At 38.3% G+C, this 23,351-nt stretch overlaps 1 protein-coding gene across 4 annotated transcripts in view; it reads left to right on the forward strand.

The window, feature by feature from the left end:
• Positions 1 to 23,351, forward strand: part of WBP2NL (WBP2 N-terminal like) — a 42,535-nt gene that overhangs the window by 13,484 nt on the left and 5,700 nt on the right. For all 4 annotated transcript variants that reach the window (XM_023631051.2, XM_014736923.3, XM_070253739.1 and 1 more), the window contains exons 2-6: positions 9,750 to 9,858; positions 10,121 to 10,262; positions 10,454 to 10,546; positions 12,903 to 13,013; positions 20,369 to 20,790. In XM_023631051.2, the coding sequence (XP_023486819.2) occupies positions 9,750 to 9,858; positions 10,121 to 10,262; positions 10,454 to 10,546; positions 12,903 to 13,013; positions 20,369 to 20,724 (811 nt within the window). In that variant the 3' untranslated portion in view covers positions 20,725 to 20,790. The remainder of the gene's footprint in view (positions 1 to 9,749; positions 9,859 to 10,120; positions 10,263 to 10,453; positions 10,547 to 12,902; positions 13,014 to 20,368; positions 20,791 to 23,351) is intronic.

The following is a 23,351-nucleotide window of genomic DNA, read 5'->3' on the forward strand; positions in this document are numbered from 1 at the left end:
CCATTGCGGCTGAAGGTGGAGGGCTCAGAACGCACGGCTCTCGACCCCCATCTAGTGGTGACAGGCTGTAACTGCAGCAGAATAATAGCATCATGCTCAAAAACCGCTCCTCTACCGTCCAGCAATTTATAAAAGGTCCAGTCCAAAATGAAAACAATAAAAATACAGACGTAGGTCCTCAGGGCTTGGAAATGGGTAAACTAAGTGAAGATGAGTTCAAAATAGCCATCCTCAAAATATTCAATGAGGTAAAGGGAAATATAGAGAAACAAGTCAATGAGTTCTGGAGTTACTTCACAAAGAGCTTGAAATTATAAACAAGAATCAATTAGAAATACTAGAGATGAAAAATACAATGGATCAGATAAAACAGAATACAGATTCCCTGAATGCCCATGTAGACACCATAGAGGAGCAAATTAGCATAATCGAAGATAGACAGGCTGAATGGCTCCAGACAGAGGAAGAAAGAGAGCTAAGAATTTAAAAAACTGAAGAAAATCTCAGAGAAATAGCTGACTCAATGAGAAAATGCAACTTAAGAATCATCGGAATTCCTGAGGGTGTGGAAAAGGAAAATGGAGCAGAAAGTGTGCTCAACGAAATAATAGAAGAGAACTTCCCAAATCTAGGGATTGAGAGAGAAATGTGTGTGGAGGAAGCTTTCAGATCTCCTAGAATTGTCAATGTAAAAAGACCTATTGCAAGGCACATAGTAGTAAAAATGGCAAAAATGAAGGACAAAGAAAGAATACTCAGGGTAGCAAGGGAGAAGAAAATAACCTACAAAGGAACCCCCATCAGACTTTCAGCAGATATCTCTACAGAGACCTTACAAGCTAGGAGAGATTGGAGTGACATATTCAAAACTTTAAAGGATAAAAATCTTCAGCCAAGAATACTCTATGCAGCAAAAATATCCTTCAGATATGAGGGAGAAATTAAATCTTTTCCAGACAAACAAAAGCTAAGGGACTTCGTAGTCACATCACCTCCACTGCAAGAAATCCTCAAGAAGGCTCTCATACCTGAAAAAAGAAAAAAAGGGAGAAAGCAGTCACAAAACACAGAGTAGGGAGACAAATAGAATCTGAATAGGATAGCAAATATTCAACTATAGCATTAGGATAAAGGGAAGGAAATCACCAAAGCAAAGACAATCTTATAATCTAACCACAAACTCACAACACAAGTTGGAATAAGAGATGAAAATAATAAATTAGGAGGGGAGGAGGAAGGTACTGAAACAGTCTAGGCTAAGGAAGTAAGAGACCACCAGAAAATGGACTATGTTATACACGAGATTCTGAATACAAATTTCAGGGTAGCCACTAAACTAAAAAACAGAACAGAGACACAAAACATAAATAAGGAAAAATCTAAGATAGCCAGCATAAGAAATTTCAGAAGTCAATGGGTAGGCTAAAACACACAGGATGAGAAACAAAGGAAACACAGGAAAACCAGAAAATGAGCAACAGAATGACAGCATTAAGCCCTTGTGCATCAATACTCACCCTCAATGTAAACGGATTGAACTCTCCAATAAAAAGACACAGAGTGGCAAAATGGATTAAAGAACAAGATCCAACAATTTGTTGCCTCCAGGAAACACACCTCAGCTCCAAGGACAAACACAGGCTCAGAGTGAAGGGGTGGAAGACAATACTCCAAGCTAATAGCAAACAAAAGAAAACAGGTGTCACAATGCTTATATCAGACAAAACAGACTTCAAGATAAGGCAGGTAAAGAGAGACATAGAGGGCCAATATATAATGATCAAAGGGACACTTCATCAAGAAGAAAGAGCGCTTATAAATATCTATGCACCCAACACAGGAGCACCAAAGTTCATAAAGCAACTATTAACAAACCTGAAAGAAGATATCAAAAGAAATAACAATAATAGTGGGGGACCTCAACACCCCATTCACATCAATGGACAGATCATCCAGACAGAAAATCAACAAAGAAACAGCGGAGCTAAACAAAAAGCTAAAACAGTTGGACTTAATAGACATATATAGAATACTTCATCCAAAAACAGCAGAATACACATTCTTTTCAAGCACGCATGGAACATTCTCAACAATAGACCATATGTTGGGAAACAAGGCAGGCCTCTACAAATTTAAAAAAATTGAAATAATAAGAAGCATCTTCTCTGATCATAATGCTATACAGCTAGAAATTAATTACAAGAAAAAAGCTGAGAAAGGCACAAGGATGTGGAGACTAAACAATATGCTATTGAACAAGCAATGGATCATTGAAGAAATTAAAGAAGAAATAAAAAAATACCTGGAGACAAATGAAAATGATAGCATGCCATACCAACTCATATGGGATGCAGCAAAAGCTGTATTAAGGGGAAAATTTGTCACAATTCGGGCACAGCTTAACAAACAAGAAAAATCCCAAATCAGCAGTCTGAAACTGCACCTAACGCATTCAGGGAAAGAAGAACAAACAAAGCCCAAAGTCAGCAGAAGGAGAGAAATAATAAAAATCAGAGCAGAAATAAATTCTATTGAAACAAAAAAGGCAGTAGAAAGGATCAATGAAACAAAGAGGTGGTTCTTTGAGAAGATAAATAAAATTGACAAACCCCTAGCCAGACTTACAAAGAAAAAAAGAGAGAAAGCTCAAATAAACAAAATCAGAAATGAAAGAGGAGAAATAACAACAGATTCTGCAGAAATACAACGGACTATAAGAGAATACTACGAAAAACTAGAAGCCAGCAAAATGGATAACCTAGAGGAAATGGATAAATTCTTGGACTCCTACGATCTCCCAAAGCTCACTCAAGAAGAAGCAGACAATTTGAACAGACCAATCTCAAGGAAAGAGATTGAAACAGCAATCAAAAGCATCCCAAAGAATAAAACCCCAGGACTAGATGGGTTTCCTGGGGAATTCTACCAAACTTTCAGAGAGGATTTAATACCTATCCTTTTCAAGCTATTCCAAAAAATTAGGAAGGATGGAACACTTCCTAACACATTCTACGAGGCCAATATCACGCTGATACCAAAACCTGACAAGGACACCATGAAAAAGGAGAACTACCAGCCAATATCACTGATGAACATAGATGCAAAAATTCTCAACAAAATTTTGGCAACCAGAATTCAGCAATTCATCAAAAGAATCATACATCATGATCAGGTGGGATTCATACCAGGGATGCAGGGATGGTTCAACATCCGCAAATCAATCAACGTGATACACCACATCAAGAAACTGAGGAATAAAAACCACATGATCATCTCAATAGATGCAGAAAAAGCATTTGACAAGATCAAACAGCCATTTATGATAAAAACTCTGAACAAAATGGGGATAGAAGGGAACTACCTCAACATAATGAAGGACATATATGACAAACCTACAGCCAACATCATTGTCAATGGGCAAAAACTGAGCGCCATCCCCCTGAGAACAGGAACAAGACAAGGATGCCCTCTATCACCACTCTTATTTAACATAGTACTGGAGGTCCTGGCCAGAGAAATCAGGCAAGAAAAAGGAATAAAAGGAATCCAAATGGGGGAGGGGGTGTGTGTGGAAGAAGTGAAACTCTCACTGTTTGCAGACGACATGATCTTATATATAGAAAACCCCAAAGAATCCATTGGAAAACTTTTAGAAGTAATCAACAACTACAGCAAAGTTGCAGGGTATAAAATCAATTTACGTAAGTCAGTAGCATTTCTATACTCTAATAACAAACTAGCAGAAAAAGAACTCAAGAACACAATACCATTCACAATTGCAACAAAAAAGAATAAAATACCTTGGGGTAAATTTAACTAAGGAAGTGAAAGACCTATACAATGAAAGTTACAAGACTTTTCTGAAAGAAATGGATGACGACATAAAGCGATGAAAAGACATTCCATGCACACGGATTGGAAGAATAAGCATAGTTAAAATGTCCATACTACCTAAAGCAACCTACAGATTCAACACCATCCCAATCAGAATCCCAATGACATTCTTTACAGAAATAGAACAAAGAATCCTAAAATTCGTATGGGGCAACAAAAGACCCCGAATTGCTAAAGCAATCCTGAGAAAAAAGAAGAAAGCTGGAGGCATCACAATCCCTGACTTCAAAACATACTACAAAGCTACAGTAATCAAAACAGCATGGTACTGGTACAAAAACAGGCGCATAGATCAATGGGACAGAATTGAAAGCCCAGAAATAAAACCACATATCTACGGACAGCTAATCTTCGACAAAGGAGCTGAGGGCATGCAATGGAGAAAAGAAAGTCTTTTCAACAAATGGTGCTGGGAAAACTGGACAGCCACATGGAAAAGAATGAAAATTGACCATTCTTTTTTAACCATTCACAAAAATAAACTCAAAATGGATCAAAGACCTAAAGCTGAGACCTGAAACCATAAGGCTTCTAGAAGAAAATGTAGGCAGTACTCTCTTTGACATCAGTATTAAAAGGATCTTTTTGGACACCATGTCTTCTCAGACAAGGGAAACAATAGAAAGAATAAAAAAGTGGGACTTCATCAGACTAAAGAGCTTCTTCAAGGCAAGGGAAAACAGGATTGAAACAAAACGAAAACCCACTAACTGGGAAAAAATTATTTGCAGGTAATACATCTGACAAAGGCTTAATATCCATAATATATAAATAACTCACACAACTCAACAACAAAAAATTAAACAACCTGATCAAAAAATGGGCAAGAGACATGAACGGACATTTCTCCAAAGAAGATATATGGATGGCCAATAGGCACATTGAAAGATGTTCATCATCGCTGATCATCAGGGAAATGCAAATCAAAACTACACTAAGATATTACCTTACACCCATTAGAATGATAAAAATAACTAAAACAAAAGGTAACAAATGTTGGAGAGGTTGTGGAGAAAAAGGAACCCTCATACACTGCTGGTGGGAATGCAAACTGGTGCAGCCACTATGGAAAACAGTATGGAGATTCCTCAAAAAATTAAAAATAGAACTACCATATGATCCAGCTATTCCACTACTGGGTATCTCTCCAGAGAGCTTGAAGTCAGCAATTCCAAAAGTCCTATGCACCCCAATGTTTATTGCAGCATTATTTACAATAGCCAAGACGTGGAAGTAATCTAAGTGCCCATCAACAGATGATTGGATAAAGAAGATGTGGTATATATATACAAGGGAATACTACTCAGCTGTAAAAAAGAACAAAATCGTCCCATTTGCAACAACATGGATGGACCTTGAGGGAATTATGTTAAGTGAAATAAGCCAGATAGAGAAGGATGATCTCTGCATGACTCCACTCATATGAGGACTTTAAGCCTGTGGACAAAGAGAACAGATTAGTGGCTACCAGGGGAAAGGGGGGGTGGGGGTGGGCACAAAGGGTAAAGGGTTGCACCTACAACATGACTGACAGACAATAATATACAACTGAAATTTCACAAGATTGTAACCTATCAACTCAATAAAAAATTTTTTTAAAAAAGATATTTTCTAGTGTACCATCTTGATTCCCTCCTCGTTTCTTTTACTGTATATGTTTTAGTTATTTTCTTTGTGGTTGCCCTGCAGATTACATTTAACATCTTAATTTATAACAAGCTAGTTCAAGTTAATACCAATTTAGTTTCAGTTGTATACAAAAACTTTGCTCCTATATAGCTCTGCTCCCCTTATATTGTTATTATCATAAATCACATCTTTATACATTGTGTACCCATCACTGTCAATTTATAATTATTGTTTTAGAGAAGTCTTTTTTTTTTTCTGCTGAGGAAGATTCTCCCTGAGCTAACATCTATTGCCAATCTTCCTCTTTTTACTTTTCTTTTTTGCTTGAGGAAGATTTGCCCTGAACCAACATCTGTGCCAGTCATCCTCTATTTTGTATATTGGTTGCTGCCACAGCATGGCTGCTGATGAGTGGTGTAGGTCTGTGCCTGGGAACTGAACCCAAGCTACTGAAGCAGAGTGTGCTGAACTTAATCAATAGGCCATGGGGCCTGCCCCTATACAATTGTCTTTTAAATTGTATGGGAAGAAATGAGGAGTTCTAAACCAAAAATACATTAATACTGAATTTTATAGTTACCTATGTAGTTATCTTGACCAATGTTCTTTTATTTCTTTGTGTGGATTTGAGTCATTGTCTAGTGTCTTTATTCCACCTGAAGGATTTTCTTTAGCAATTTCTTATAGTTCAGGTCTACAGTGATGAACTCTCTCAGTTTTTGTTTATTTGGTAGTGTTTTAATTTTTTCTAAATTTTTGAAGGATAGTTTTTCCAGATATAGAACTCTTGGTTGACTTTGAATATGTCATCCACTACCTCCCACCTCCATAGTTTCTGATGAGAAGTCAGTTGTTCATCTTACTGAGACTTGCTTGTGCGTGACAATTCACTTCTCTTGCTGCTTTCAGGATTCTCTGTATTTGGCTTTCAACAGTTTGATTATAATGTGTCTTGATGTGGATCTCTTTGAGTTTATTCTGCTTGGAGTTTTTTGAGCTTGGATGTGTAGATTCATGTCTTTCACTAAATTTGGCAAGTTTTTGGCCATTCTTTCTTTCTTTTTTAATTTAAAGATTGGCACCTGAGCTAACATCTGTTCCCAATTTTTTTTTCCTTCTTCTACCCAAAGCCCCCCAATACATAGTTGTATATTCTAGTTGTAGGTCCTCCTGGCTCTGCTGTGTGGGACGCTGCCTCAGTGTGCTTGATGAGCAGTGCTACGTCCGCGCCCAGGATCTGAACCGGCAAAACCCAGGGCAGCTGAAGCGGAGTGCGCCAGCTTAACCACTCGGCCATGGGGCCAGCCCTGGCTATTATTTCTTCAGATAGTCTTTATGCCTCTTTTTTTCCTCTCCTCTCCTTCTGGCACTCCCATTATGCATATGTTAGTATGCTGGATTGTGTCTCACAGGTCTGTTAGACTCTGTTTATTTTCTTCATTCATTCTATTTCTGTTACTTGAGTAGTAACTGTTATTCTCAGTTGACCTATCTTCAAGTTCACTGGTTCTTTCTTCTGCCTGCTGAAGTCTGCCATCGAGTTCCCCACTATTGAATTTTTCATTTCAGTTATTGTAGTCTTCAACTCCAGAATTTATATTTGGTTTCTTTTTATAATTTGTGTCTCTCTATTGATATCCTCTCCTTTGAGACATTGTTCTCATTCTTTCCTTTAGTTCTTTAGACATGGTTTCCTTTAACTCTTGAGCATACTTAAAGTCATTTAAAATCTATGTCCAGTTAAGCCAGTGTCTGTCCTAAGGGACAGTTTCCATTAATTTCTTTTTCTCTTGTTCACAGGAGAAAGTTTGGGTTTTGCCTTATGATTTTTTGTTGAAAACTTAACATTTTGAATATAATGTGGCTACTCTGGAAATCAGATTCACTGTCTTCCTCAGGTTATGTTGTTGCTGCTTGTTGTAGTTATTGTTTATTGTTTAGTCACTTTTCTGATCTATAAATTTTGTAAAGTTTATATTCTTTGTCATGTGCAGCCACTGAAGTCTCTTTCATGTTAACTTAGTGGCCAGCTAGTGACTTGACAATTTACTTACATGTCTGGAACAACAACAAAAAAATCTCCCAGCCTTTGCAGATGGGCTGTGTGTGTGTGTGTGTGTGTGTGTGTGTGTGTGTTGGAGCACATCTTTATCACTCAGCCAGGGAGTTCACAGCTCTGTCATAGCTTTCATTTCCTGCTTGAGCAAAGCCTCATCGTCAGCCAAAGGTAAAAGTTTAGGGCCTTCTCTGGTTTCTTCTGAGCATGAACCAACCCTGGGCATGTACGCATGTGGCTTTTTAGATTCCTGTGAATGTCAGAGCTTTTCAAAGCCTTTATTCCACAAAGCATCTCATTCCCCAGCCTTTCCTCCCTAATTTTTGTTTTTTGTTTATTGTTTGAACAAAATGTCATCCTTTGCTCCAGACAATAGCAACTGATACAATTGCCTTTAAATATTTTTGACAGATGTGCCGTGGGTAATCACCTCAGTCCTGGGAGAGTTCTGAATTAGGCACACACCCTTTGAGCTAGTCTTTCAGGGAGCCACCAAACAGGTCAAAACAAACAACCACAATTCTTTGAGAATAAGGTCTGTTCTGCTCCCTCTGGTACTTGGTACCTATACTAGAAATGTGAGTTGTTGTTTTCAAGATTGTTGTCAAGTTGGGGAGTGGAGGATGGTACCAGGGTAAGTTAAAATACCACAAAGCTCTTTTTTTTTTTTTTAAGATTTTATTTTTTCCTTTTTCTCCCTGAAGCCCCCTGGTACATAGTTGTATATTCTTCGTTGTGGGTCCTTCTAGTTGTGGCATGCGGGACGCTGCCTCAGCATAGCTTGATGAGCAGTACCATGTCCGCACCCAGGACTTGAACCAACGAAACACTGGGCTGCCTGCAGTGGAGCACGTGAAGTTAACCACTCGACCACAGGGCCAGCCCCCACAAAGCTCTTTTATTGAGATTCAGCTATTTTTTTCTTGATTTAACATTCCCTTGGTTCCTATAAAATCTGGTTAGATTCCGGAATTCTGGACTGACTTTTGGACTTCCCTATTTCACCATTTTTGCTGACATTCTGTATTTTAAAAAGCCCTTTTTATCTACACACCACCACCCTACTTCCAGTTCTTATTACCTCACGTCAGGACTTTTAAACTGGTTCCTCTGAAATACACCACCTTCTTGATCATGTGACTGCCCTGCTGAGACAGCTGCAGCTCACAGTTCCTCCTTGTCTATCAAACGACGTTTCCAAATTCTGGTCCCAGCATGGCTTTCCAGTTTTATCTCCCTTACTAACCTTGCTTCCATGCTGTTTTGATGAATCCACACAGGTAGGCTTCTTCCAAGTAGTTTGCTTTCCACTGCGTGCCTCCGTTGATGCCGTTTGTTCCCCATCTGGATTGTTCCCTAGCCTCACCTCTGCCTCCTGAAACACTATTCATCTCTTCAGAATCAGCTCAAATTTCCACCTTTCTATAAAGTCATTCCTAATTACTTCAACCAAAACTAATTCCTCCTTCCACTAAATTGCCATGACATTTTTGTGTCATTTATATATGTCATATATTGCTTGCGTTATTATTTGTATTCATGTTTTCATTCACTCATTCTTTCAATATATATTTAGTAGCACCCACTGTTTGCTGGGGCTACAGTGGCAAAGAAAGCAGACATTGTCCCTAATGATCATTAGGGAAGACGTTAAACAAATAAACACATATATAGTATAATAATTACTAACGAAAAACCCCCAAAAGATTCTATGAGTGAGAATAGGATGAGTTCAAATTTTTTGGGTTAAGAGTGAAGGGAGAACATGACAGGCAGAGGGAACACGTCAGAGGATTCTAGAGCGCTCTGTGTACCTTGCCTTTTTTACCAGAGCCAAAGAAACATTTCCCTTAGCACAGTCCTTTATACTTCCTGCACAAGAAGTATAAGAATTAGTGAATAAACACTAAGAATACAAGTAGGTTTGATAAGAGAGAAAAGAACCCAGTGGAGTAAAGAGGGAGAAGAATAAATGTGAATGGTCAGAGAATATGATCATTTAAATTCCTTTCTATTTCAATAAAATAGTAGTCATAGTAGTAGCAGCAGCAGCAGCAGCAGCTGACATTTATTGAGTGCTTCCTCCAGGCTAGGAACTATGCTAAGGGCGTTATGTGTACCATTTTATATAACATCTAATTTGTGTGCTGTCTGTCGGTTTTTTCCTCAGTGTCTTGCAGCAATGTCAGGAAGTGTACCTCTCCTTCCCACAGCAACCAGAGGGATCCAATCTCTTTAGTGGTACAAAGAGGGGAACATTATTTCTCACTTCATACCGGGTAATTTCTACTTCTACTTTGATTTGATTAACCCTACATGTGTTTTCCTTAAAATGGAGAGAGGTTAAACATTGACTTTCAAAGTATTTTAAAACATTTTGTACCTGGAGATTTTTCCGAGTTGAAGAGCTATGGAAGAAAACGGGTGATGTTTCTTAATTAGGCCAGGATGCCAAAGCGGCCTTGACCTTATTATTACTCTTGTATGTCTCAATCTATGGACAAATTGTGTTCCTTTTCCAAAGATTTTTTCTTCTCTTAGGTGATCTTCGTGACTTTACCCTCAGTCAACGATCCCATGCTTTCTTTTATGATGCCGTTTGATCTGATGAGTAACTGGACACTTGAGCAGCCAGTCTTTGCCGCCAACTACATTAAAGGAACCATTCAGGCAGCTCCAGATGGTAAGTGTTCCCCCTCAGAATTTTTTTTTTCTCAAAAGCTTCCAGAAGGTTTGGGATTCAGACTTGGCTCATGTTGGAAGTCAAGCAAAAGCTGCCATGCTTCTTTGGGTAGTGCGTCTCTCACTGTTTGTGGCAGTTCTGTTGCCAGCTGTGCCTGCCTTTTAGTATGTGTGTGCCGTTTCTTTCCCCAGGTGGCTGGGAAGGACAGGCTACTTTTAAGTTAAGCTTCAGAAAAGGAGGCGCTGTCCAGTTTGCCCAGTTGATGATGAAAGCTGCCTCTGCTGGTGAGCGATAATTATAAAGATCTTAGGCACTGTGGGGTTTTGAGGCCTATCAAATTGTGACAGGACTGTTAACCAGTCAAGATTTTCTAGCCTCTGTGGTCAGGCAGTTGGTAGTTGCACATGTATTCCGCAGGCATTTCCTAAGCCTACCTACTGTGTGCCGAGTACCGTACTACCTGCTGGGAACACAAAGGTTATTCAGTCTCTCCCTGAGTTTGCAGTGTGGTGGGAGTTTACAGTCAGACGTCTGAAAGACTGTTTGACCTGATCGTCTTTTGTCCATATAAATGCTGGTCTCATATATTGTTGAGTAGTCTCTTTCGCAGGTCAGGGAGCCCCAGTTTTCTTAGCTCTTCTTCCCTTGGGATGGTTCTTTGTCTTCTCTCCTTGCTGGCTTTGCCTTTGATTCTCTTAGGTTTAGTCCCTATCTTCCTTGAGAGGAGGGAAGAGGCACTGTCAAGCCTTGCAGACCTGATCTAATAGAAGTACCAGAAAACTCTTTCAAACTTTGAGTACAAATAATTTTTTTTATGATATATTTTTGTTCAGTCTAGCCTCAGTTCATGCCCTTCACTCTCTCACCTTTTGTACTCCAGTCCAACAGGACTTCTTTGTGCCTTGTTCTCTCACTTCTGAGCCTTCATGCTATTTGCTGTCTGGCATGCTCTTTTCCTTTCTCCCTTGCCTTCTATCCCCAACTCCAATCTAGTTTAAACAAACACACTTTAGTAGAGACAGACATATGCAAATACATTATCCTATCTTGTGGCATGTGTTGTAATAGAGGCGTGGACAAAGTGCGGGGGACACACACAAGGATGGAGTGAAGTTTCTAGCTTAGAAGACTGACTGGATCATGATGCTATAAACCATGGTCAAGAATATAAGAGACAGTCTAAGTTGGAGAGGAAATGAGTTCAATTTTAGACATAATAATACTAGCTAATATTTATTGAATACTTACCATATACTGGGCAATGTTCGAAGCCCTTTACATGTGTCAATATATTTAATCCTCACGAAAACCTTATAATGTAGGTACTATCATTATCTTCAATTTATAGCTGGGGAAACTGAGTCAGTGATGGTTATATAATTTCCCAAGGCTATTTAGTTAGCAAGTGATGGAACTGGAATTTGAATCCTAAACCTACTCTTTCTCTCTTTTTAAACTTTTTATTTTTTAAAAAATCAAGTTTATAGAAAAGTTGCAAGAATATTGCAGTGAACTCCCATGAATCCTTCGTCTAGATTCACCCTTTATTAACATTTTCCCACATTTGCTTTATCTTATTATTTTTTGCTTTTATTTTCACTGAACTATTTGAGAGTAAGTCACAAAGAGCATTTCCTTTATTCCTAAATAGTTGAATGTGTATCTCTTATGAACAAGGGCATTCTCTTGTCTAACCTCAGTGTGTTTATCAAATTCAGAAAATGTAATGTTGAATCAATACTATTTAATGCATAGTTTATATTCAAACTCAAATGATTGACTCATTACTGTTCCTAATTCTAATAGTACTTTTTTTTTTCCAGTCCAGGATCTAATCCTGGATCACACATGGAATTTCGTGGTCCTATTTCTTTGGTATCCTTTAATCTGGACTTAGCCTTTCTTTGTCTTTCATGATATTGACATTTTAAAAAGAATACAGGCTTATTGTTTTGTAGAATGTCCCTTAATTTGAGTTTGTCTGTTTCCTCATGATTATATCCAGGTCATTGCATTTTGGCAGGAATACTCTATAAAGGATATTGTGTCATTTTAAGCCTCCACTCTTAACCTGTGTACCATATTAAGTGTGAAGTACATGCTAATGCTAGAGGCCAGAGGACATTCAGCTTGGAGCTCCAAAGATGAACTGTATCTAGAAACTGATTTGGAAATTCTCAGCACACAGGTCATCTCTGGAGCTATGTGAGTGATAGGCTCATTCAGTGAATTATGGATGGCATTCCAAGGGTCCTCTCCATTCAAGGGATGGGCAGGGAGGAGTGACCTGCAATGAAGATTGAGAAGGGGCTGATGGAGAGGTAGGAGGAGAATCAAGTGAGTTTGTTGTCCCACAAGTCAAGGGAGGAGAAAGTTTCAAGCAATGCTGAGTGGTCATCTGTGTCAGCTGCTGTCAGTGCCAGGTCCTGAATAAGCACAGGCAAATAAGACACAATCTCTGCCCTCAAGAAGCATATGGTTCAGGACAAGGGTGGTACGTATTTTTTTAATCTTGTATCCTGGGAGCATTGTTGGACTCACATCTAAGGGGATGGTTAATACTCTGATTTATTTGGTTGATAGCTACTACATCTGACTTAAAAGAATTACAGTCCCATTTTGCTAAACTTGTCTTCTCAGCTGCCAGCGGAGTTCCACTTGGAAGTGTAACTTGCTGGTTCGGTGCTCCAGGACTGAGTGTAGTTACCTGTCAGGGAAGCATGATGGGCACCCAACAGATGCCTGGCCCAGGTAAGGTATGGCAGGGAGGTTCTTCCTGGGAGGTGGAAAAATATGCCATGGGCTCAAAGATCCAGTCGCTGCTAGCTTGCCTCCAATTGTACTGTAGAAGAAGCAGCAGAGGTTTGGGGGGTTGGAAAATGGTTGAGTCTGTGACTTTATCTCCAGACTGAAACCTAGTGGCAAGTCAACAAGTGACCGGGCTTTGGTTTCAGGCTTCCTTTTAACTGTAACATACAAAAATGGAGCCTACCTGGGCAACTCCCGTTAGTGGGAACAGTCGTTTCCTGCTTACAGCCTGAGCAGAAAACGTATGGTCCTGCCCACTTCCCCCTGCCCATTTCACACAAGCATAGCCACCATGCTTGTGCCGTGCCCTTCAACCTTGCTGAGGACTGCAGCTCTGAGCTGTGTGCCTGGTACCCCTTAACAGTTGTGCCTGTCCACAGCTGCTGACTTCTGTTCCTGGGAGGAACATGATAGCTGAGGGATTCTCAATTGTGGTCTACAGCCTACTGGTGGACCACAAAGGGTCTCTTAACTGCCAACAGACCCAAAAATGTGGGCCCTTTCTTGGCTTGTCCTTAGAGCATGATGTGCATGTCCATCAACTTTTAGTTTTGTATACAACTAAAGGATATTTATTTATTTATTTATTTTTTCAAGATTTTATTTTTTTCCTTTTTCTCCCCAAAGCCCCCCGGTACATAGTTGTATATTCTTCGTTGTGGGTCCTTCTAGTTGTGGCATGTGGGATGCTGCCTCAGCGTGGTTTGATGAGCAGTGCCATGTCCGCGCCCAGGATTGGAACCAACGAAACACTGGGCCGCCTGCAGCGAGCGCGCGAACTTAACCACTCGGCCACGGGGCCAGCCCCGAAAGGATATTTATTTGTAACCTTAATAGTTACCTTAGTTTTTAACGATTTTTAAAATCTAACATTCAAAATCTAAAAGTAAGTGTTGCTAAGGTTTTATAAAACATTTTTTTATTGAGTTGAAATTCATATAACATACAATTAACCATTTAAAATTATACCATTCAGGGGCCAGCCCGGTGGCGCAGCAAAGTTCGCCCGTTCCGCTTTGGCGGCCCGGGGTTCGTCAGTTTGGATCCCTGGTGTGGACATGGCGCCGCCTGGCACGCCATGCTGTAGTAGGTGTCCCACATATAAAGTAGAGGAAGGTGGGCACGGATGTTAGTCAGGGCCAGTGTTCCTCAGTGAAAAGAGGAGGATTGGCAGCAGTTAGCTCAGGGCTAATCTTCCTCAAAAAAAAAAAAGTACCATTCAGTGCTTTTAGTATATTCACAATGTTGTGCAACCATCAGCTCTCTCTAATTTTAAAACTTTTTCAACACCCCATAAAAACACTCCCTACCCACTAAGTAATCATTCCCCATTGTCTCCTCCCTACATCTCTTGGTATCCTCTCATCTGCTTTTTGTCTCTATTGATTTGCCTGTTCTGAGTATATCACATGAAAGGAATCATAGAACATGTGACCTTTTGTGTTTGGCTTATCTCACTTAGCGTAATATTTTCAAGGTTCATCCAAGTTGTAGCATGTGTCAGTACTTTATTCTTTTTGTGGCTGAATAATATTCTATTGTATGTATGTACCAAAATTTGTTTATCTATTCATCCATTGATGGACATTTGCCTTGTTTCCACCTTTTGGCTGTTATGAATAATAGCTGCTATAAAATGTAAACATTTGTATATAGCTTTCTGTGTGGACATGTGTTTTCACTCCTCTTGAGTACATACCTAGGATTGGAATTACTGGATTGCATAGTAATTCAATGTTTAACTTTTTGAGGAACCACTAAGCTGTTTTCCACAGCAACTGCACTATTTAACATTCCCACCAGCAGTGTACAAGTTCCTATTTCTCCACATCCTTGCCAACACTTATTTTCGTTTTTTTGTTGTTGTTTTTGTTTATATTAAAGCCATCCTAATGTGTGTGAGGTGGTCTCTCGCTGTGGTTTTAATTTGCATTTCCTTAATGACCAGTGATGTTGAACATCTTTTCATGTGCTTGCTGGCCATTTGTATGTCTTCGTTGGTGATGTATCTATTGAAGTCCTTTGCTCATTTTTTACTTGGGTAGTTTATCTTTTTGTTGTCGAGTTGTAAGAGTTCTTTATATATTCTGGATATTAAACTCCTATCAGATATGGGATTTACAAATATGTTTTCCCATTCTGTATGTTGTCTTTCACATTTTTGATAATGTCCTCTGCTGCACAGTTTATAATTTTTATCGAATTTAACTGTTTTTTCTCTTGTTACTTGTGCTTTTGGTGTCAAATTTAAGAATCCATTGCCAAGTCCAATGTCATGAAAATATGCCCCTATTGTTTTTTCACCTAAGAGTTTTATAATTTGGGCCGTTATATTTAGGTTGTTGATTCATTATGAGCTAATTTTTGTATATGGAGTGAGGTTACATTCCAACTTCATTCTTTTGCATGTGGTTACCCAGTTGTCTCAGCATCATTTGCTGAAGAGACTATTCTTTCCCCACTGAATGGTCTTGGCATTCTTGTTGCAAATAAATTGGTCATAGATGTTTAGGTTTATTCCTGGACTCTCAAATCTATTCCATTAGTATATAAATCTACCTTATGCCACTACAACGCTGTTTTGATTACTATAGTTTTGTAGCAAGTTTTGAAATAGTAAAGTGTGAGTCTTCCTATTTTGTATTTCTTTTTCAATATTGTTTTGGCTATCCCTGGTCCCTTGCAGTTCCGTATGAATTTGAGAATCAGCTTTTCCATTTCTGCAAAAAAGGCCATTGGAATTTTGATAGGGATTGCATTGAATTCGTGGATCACTTTGGGGAGAATTGCTATCTTAACTTAATATTAAGTCTTCCAATCCATGAACATGGGAAGTCTTTCCATTATTTGGGTCTTCTTTAATTTCTCTCAGTAATGTTTTGTAGTTTTCAGTGCACAAGTCTTTCACCTCCGTGGTTACATTTATTCCTAGGTATTTTATTCAATGGAATTGTTTTCTTAATTTCCTTTTTGGATTCTCTATTGCTGGAACTATGCTTTACTAAATCAAACTTTTTATTTTGAGATAACTGTAGATTCACATACAGTCTTAAGAAGTAATACAGAGAGATTCCCTTATACATTTTTCCCAGTTTATCCCATTGGTAATATCTTGTAGAACTATAGTACAATATCACAGCCAGGATATTGGCATTGATACAATCAAATTGCAGAACATTTCCATCACCACAAGGATCCCTCATGTTGCCTTTTTATAGCTATGCCTACTTCCCTTCCACACTCTCCTCCTCTTTAACCTATGGCAACCACTAATCTGTGCTGAAAATTAAATAACACACTCTTAAAGAACCAATGGATCAGGAAGAAATTACAAGGGAAAGTAGAAAATACTTAGAGACTGAAAATGAAAACACAACATACCAAAACCTACAGGACACAGCAAAAGTGGTGCTAAGGGGGAAATTTATAAATTTATAAAGTAGCTATAAATGCCTACGTTAAAAAACAAGAAACATGTCAAATCAACAACCTAACTTAACTTAAGGAACTATCAAAAGAAGTACAGACTAAACGCAAAGCTATCAGAAGGAAGGAAATAATACAGACTACAGAAGTGATAAATGAAATAGAGCATAGAGGAAAATCAGTGAAACCAAAAGTTGGTACTTTAAAAAGATCCACAAAATTGACAAACCTTTAGCTAAACTGACCAAGAGAAAAAGAGAGAAAACTCAAATTATTAAAATCATAAATGAAAGTGGAGACATTACTATTGATTCTACAGAAATAGAAAGAATTATAATAGAGTACTATGAACAACTATACATCAACAAATTGGATAACCTAGATGCAGTGAACGAATTCCTAGAAACACAAAACCTACTAAGACTAAATCATGAAGAAATAGAAAATCTGAATAGACCTGGTAAGGAGATTGAATCAATAATCAAAAATCTCCCAACCAAGAAAAGTCCTGGACCTAATGGTTTCACTGGTAAATTCTACCAAACGTTTAAAGAAAAACTAATACCATTTCTTCTCAAACTTTTCCAAAAAATTGAAGAGGAGGGATCACTTCCTAACTCATTCTATTAGCTATTGTGAATTATGCTGCTATGAACCTGGGAGTACAAATAGCTCTTTGAGACCCTGCTTTCAATTCTTTTGGGTATATGCCCCAAAGTAGAATTGCTAGATCATATGGTAGTTCTATTTTTTATTTTTTTGAGGAAACTCCATACTGTTTTCCACAGTGGCTGTACCATTTTAGATTCCTGTGAACAGTGCACAAGTGTTCCAGTTTCTCTACATTCTTGTCAAGACTTGTTTTCTGGGTTTTTTTTTGTGATAGTAGCCATCCTAATGAGTGTGAGAAATGAAAACTTATGTTCACACAAAAACCTGTACACAAATGTTTATAGCAACTTTACTCAAAACAACCAAAACCTAGATAGCAGAAACACAGATAGCCTTAAACTGCTGAATGCTTACACATATAGTGGTACATCTATACCATGAAACACTACTCAACAATAAAAAGGAACAAATTATTGATACACAGTCTCAAGAGAATTATGCTGAGTGAAAAAAGCCTGTCCCCAAAGCTTAGATACTGCATGATTCCATTTATACAACATTCTAGAAATGGCAAAATTATAGAAAGGGATGGGGGCTGGCTCCACGGCCTAGTGGTTAAGTTCGGCGCACTTCACTTTGGCGGCCTGGGTTCAGTTCCTGGGTGTGGACCTATACTACGCAGCAGCCATGCTGTGGTGGTGACCTATATACAAAATAGAGGAAGACTGGCACAGATGTTAGCTCAGGGCAAATTTTCCTCTGCAAGAGAAAAAAAAATAGAAATGTATTGGCGCCCAGGATCCGAACTGGCAAACCCTGCGCTGAACCCTGAAGCGGAATGCATGAACTTAACTGTTATGCCACTGGGCCAGCCCCAGTCTCTGTCTTTTGATTGGAGAGTTTAATCTATTTACATTTAAAGTAATTACTGATAATGGGGCCTTAGTTGTGTCATTTGCTATTTGGTTTCTATATGCCTTATAGCTTTTTTGTCTCTCATTTCCTGCATTATTGCCCTCTTTTGTGTTTATTAGATTTTTTATAGTGAAAAGTTTAAATTTCTTTTTCATTTACTTTTGTCTATATTCTATACCTATAGAACAGTTTGTGATTACTGTGGGGGTTACATTTAACATCCTAAAGTTATAACACTAATTTGAATTTTTTACTAGCTTAGTTTCAATAACATACAAATACTCTGTACCTTTACAGCTCTGTCTTGACCCCTTTCAGTTGATGTCACAAAATTACATCTTTATACATTGTGTGCCCAAAAAGCATAATCTAATAATTCTTTATGACTCATAAATATATGTAGATATAAATGAATTATGTGGAAAAGAAAAAATGGAATTACAAACCATTGTTACAGTAATACTAGGTTTTATAATTGCCCAATGATTTACCTTTATTGAGATCTTTATTTCCTAATATAGCTTCAGATTACTGTCTAGTGTCTTTTCTTTTCACCCTGCAGGGCTCCCTGAGCTTTTCTTTTTTTTTTTTTTTTTTTAAAAGATTTTATTTTTTCCTTTTTCTCCCCAAAGCCCCCCGGTACATAGTTGTATATTCTTCGTTGTGGGTTCCTCTAGTTGCGGCATGTGGGACGCTGCCTCAGCGTGGTCTGACGAGCAGTGCCATGTCCGCGCCCAGGATTCGAACCGACGAAACACTGGGCCGCCTGCAGCGGAGCGCGCGAACTTAACCACTCGGCCACGGGGCCAGCCCCCTCCCTGAGCTTTTCTTGCAGGGCAAGTCTGGTGGTAATGAACTCCCTCAGCTTTTGTTTATGCGGGAATGTCTTAATTTCTCACTCTTGAAGGAATTTGGCCAGGAATATAGGATGCCTGTTTGACACTTTTTTTCTGGCCTCCAAAATTTCTGATGAGAAATTTGCTTATTATCTTATTGAGGATCCCTTGTATGTGATGATTCACTTCTCTCTTGCTGCTCTCAAGATTCTCTCTTTATATTTGGCTTTTGAAAGTCTGATTGTAATGTATCTCAGTGTGGATATCTTTGAGTTCATCTTACCTGGTGTTTGTTTAGCTTCTTGGATGTTTATATTCATGTCTTTCATAAAATTTGGGAAAATTTCAGCCATTATTTCCTGAAATATTCTCTCTATTCTTTTCTCTCTCTCTCATCCTCCTGGAACTTCCACACTGCATATGTTTGTCTGCTAGATGGTGTCCCACTGGTCCCTTAGGCTCTGTACACTTTTCTTCAATCTTTTTTCTTTCTATTCCTTAGTGTCAACAATTTCCATCGTCCTGTCTTCAAGTTCATTGATTCTTTCTTATATCTGCTCAAATCTAAATTTGAATCCCTCTAGTGAATTTTTCATTTCAGTTATGGTACTTTTCAGCTCCAGAATTTCTTTTTAGTGTTGGTGGATTTTCCATCTCTTTATTGATAATTCTATTTTATTCTTATATTGTTTTTTTTACTTTCTCCACATCTTCCTTTAGTTCTTTGAGCATCCTCAAGACAGTTCTTTTAAAGTTTTTTTCTAATTAGCTTAAACATAAATATGGATTAAAGCAAAATAACCTGACAGTTGTCCATTCACCTTGATCCAATTAAATCACTTTGGGAATGTAGCCAAGGAAATAAATAAAACCCATGTCTATTGTAATATTAATTGGAAAGTTGGAAACAACATGCTTTCCTACAACAGGGGAATTAAGTAGCACCTATCCTTATGATAAAGTACTGTCTAGCTTTTAATTTATGAAATACATTAATCATATAAAGAAATTTCTTATAAGATCAAATAAAAAGAGCCAGATAAAAAATTGTACAGTTGTTATAATCATGATTATTTAAAAAATATTAACAGAGATCCTACAAAAAATACACTAAAATATTAGGTTTTTGTCTTTAATGATGGAATTATAGATGACTTTTTAAAATTCATCTTTTCTCTCTTTTCCAAATACATCTTCCTCACTGAGCATGTATTATTCTTTACATAATCAAAACAAACTTTATTAAGTAAAATATATATCGATGCACAGCCATAAGTAATGTAGAGATATAACTGTAGTGTTGTTTTCATGTTAATTTGAATCCCTCCACAACAGGAAATGATAAAACCTTCAGCTGTTGGTGGCTGAAGGATCTGGCTTTAGCATTATTCGGCCTGAATTTTCTTCTATTGTCAGTTTGCTTCAGTGTTATTTTTTATCTTCCTCTTTTTTCTCACTGATTCCTCATCCACTCTAAAAAATGAGTAATTGATTTTTTTTCTGTCGCAGCATACCCAGTTGTTGTCTATGGACCCCCACCTGCGGGATATGGAGCCCCACCTGTGGGATATGGAGCCCCACCTCCGGGATATGGAGTCCTGCCTGCGGGATATGGAGCCCCACCAGTGGGATACAGAGCCCCGCCTGCAGGATATGGAGCCCCACCTACAGGACATGGAGCCCCACCTGCAGGACATGGAGTCCTACTGGCTGGAAATGAAGCCCTGCCTGCAAGATGTGAAACTCCACCTGCTGGAAATAGAGCTAGGGCTCATGAATCTGTGGCAGCCCAGCCGGCTGGGTCTGAGACCTCTCCTTCCTTTGCCTCATCTTCTCAGACTCGTTTACCACCTTCTAAGAAGTAAACCTTGAAGACTCACCAAGCAAAGTGGCACCCTAAAACTGAAGTCAGGATAAGAAGGAGGACTCAGGTATGTGATTAAAGATGTCTCAGGTAGTTGTCCCACCCTTTGGAAGGCGAAAGTGAAGCTTTACTTCCATGCCTAGATTTTAGAAGCAGAGTCAATTCTTGATTAGATGGGCTAAAGGAGAAGTAGAATTGTAGGGCTAATTCTGCAATAATTTGGTTGACATCAAGCTGCATTTTTAAACATGCCTTGAGTGGGCAAAACCTTCCTGCCTTTCTCCCCTCCCCTATTCAAGAAACACATTTTATGCTTAGTTTGCTAGGCACTAAGATATGTGTTAGAAATATTAAGTGGAACACTTAGTTGTTTTCCACAGCATTATTTATATTAGTGAAAGGATGGAACAAGCTAAATTTCTAATAGTGAGAGAGAATTTCATAAATTATGGTACATCCATACAATGGAATATTATGCAGCTATTTAAAATGATGTCTGGAGGTAGGGAAAGCTTTCTTTAAGAAGACCAAAGACAACGAAGCAATAAAGGAAAACAGTGATAAATTTGACTATATCAAAATTTTAAACTTTTGTATGACCAGAGTTAAAAGCTAACCAACAGACTAGGAGAAAGTAATTTCCAACATATATATTAAACAAACAAATAATGTATAGTCAGAATATATGAAGAACTCCTACAAATAAGCCCCAAAGAAAAAAATGGACAGAAGATATGAATTTCAATTAATCAAGGCAAAAGAGTGGCCAAGAAACATTTGAAAAGATGTTCATTCAACTTGACTACTGTTAGGGAAATACAACTTGAATTGAAAAACAGTTTTTATCTCCAAAGATTTACAAATACTAAAAGACTGAAAAACTCAAGTGTTGGGAATGATGTGGGGAAAGGGTCATTTTTATACACTATTGATGGGAGTGTAAGTTGGTATGCCTTTTTAGAAAGAAATCTGATGGTATCTTTTAAAAGTTAAAATATATCTACTCTTGATTTAGCAGTTTCACTTCTTAATATCTATCCCTGATAGATGTGCACATGTGCACAAAGATGTATATGGGAAGATTTCATTACATTCATTGTTTCTAACAACACAAAATTAGAAATAACCTGTATATTCATTAAGAGTAAATATTTAAATAAACTATGGTACATCCATGCTACATATGCAAAAATTTCTAAGTCTTATTGTTAAATGAGAAGAGCAATTTGTGGGGAGTATGTACCACAGTGATTTTCAGTCCATCAGACTTAATGCCCCCTTTTATAACAAATATTTTTTAATGTCTCCTTTACTCCATTGGAATGGAATTTGTAGACAATTGCACATGATTGTGCACCATTTCAACCCAAATCAATACAATACCATAAATGTGATATAAAGAAGGAATAATAGAAAGGCAGTTTGTAGTGAAATTTTCAGTATTTTAGTGCATAAATGCTCAGACTCCACTGTACTAGAAGATGTCACGAAGTAATCAGGCGCTAACCCCACTCTATGTAGATGCGCCATGGTCATAAACACTAGGACGTAAACACCAAAAATGCCAACTGCTGTATGTTGTATCAGTGACTTGAATACCATGATGGCATTGCCATTGGCAATGCTTTTTTCCAAAATGATGAACAATTCTTGACGAATTTCCAAATAAAACAGTTTAGTTTTCCTTGATTTACACAGTGGCCAAATTCCTGAAAAGTTCTGTGTATATTAAAATCATGTAAAACAGGGGTTAGCCTCTAGGCTCAAATGATAATAAGCATGTGTTTCACCTACATCAGTGGCCAGAGATTCACAGGATGATTCTTTGTTGTGAGGAACTACCCTGTGCCTTTCAGGATGTCTAGCATTCTTGACCCCTCATCCGTTAAATGCCAATAGTGGCCTCCAATTGTGGTAACCCAAAATGCCCCCCACCTATTCCCTACTTGCCCCCGGGGGGCAATGCCATCCCTACTGAGAACCACCATTCTAGACTATTCCAAAGTTTTCAGCATTTTAAGAGCTTACTCTTCTTCCACTCTGACCAAGTTCCTACTTTCATTGACCTTTCCTTCCTTTCTTGCAGGCTTATCAAGCTACCTAAAAGTGAGGCCTTAAAAATATTATGTTGGGCCAGTCTCGTGGCCAAGTGGGTTAAGTGCGCATGCTCCACTTGGGTGGGCCAGGGTTTCGCTAGTTCGGATCCTGGGTGCAGACATGGCACTGATCATTAGGCCATGCTGAGGCAGTGTCCCACATGCCACAACTAGAAGGACCCACAACTAAAATATACAACTATGTGGTGGGGGATTTGGGGAGAAAAAAGCAGGAAAAAAAAGATTGGCAACAGTTGTCAGCTCAGGTGCCAATCTTTAAAAAAAAAAATATTATGTAAAATATTTCTAGATGTTATACAGCGGACAAGTTTCAGGAGCTCTAGTCTGCAATATTACCAGACCCAAAAGATGTTTTAATCAATATATTTTTTCTGTGCATATTTTGTATGTAATTGAGAACGTGCTATATATACGGTGTTTCACCTGACATTTTACAAACATTTTCATAATTTTTTAGACAGCTTTACTGAGGTATAATTGATTAAAAACTGCATATATTTAATGTGTATGA

The sequence above is a fragment of the Equus caballus genome, chromosome 28, assembly GCF_041296265.1.
Source record: "Equus caballus isolate H_3958 breed thoroughbred chromosome 28, TB-T2T, whole genome shotgun sequence".
NCBI lineage: Eukaryota > Metazoa > Chordata > Mammalia > Perissodactyla > Equidae > Equus > Equus caballus.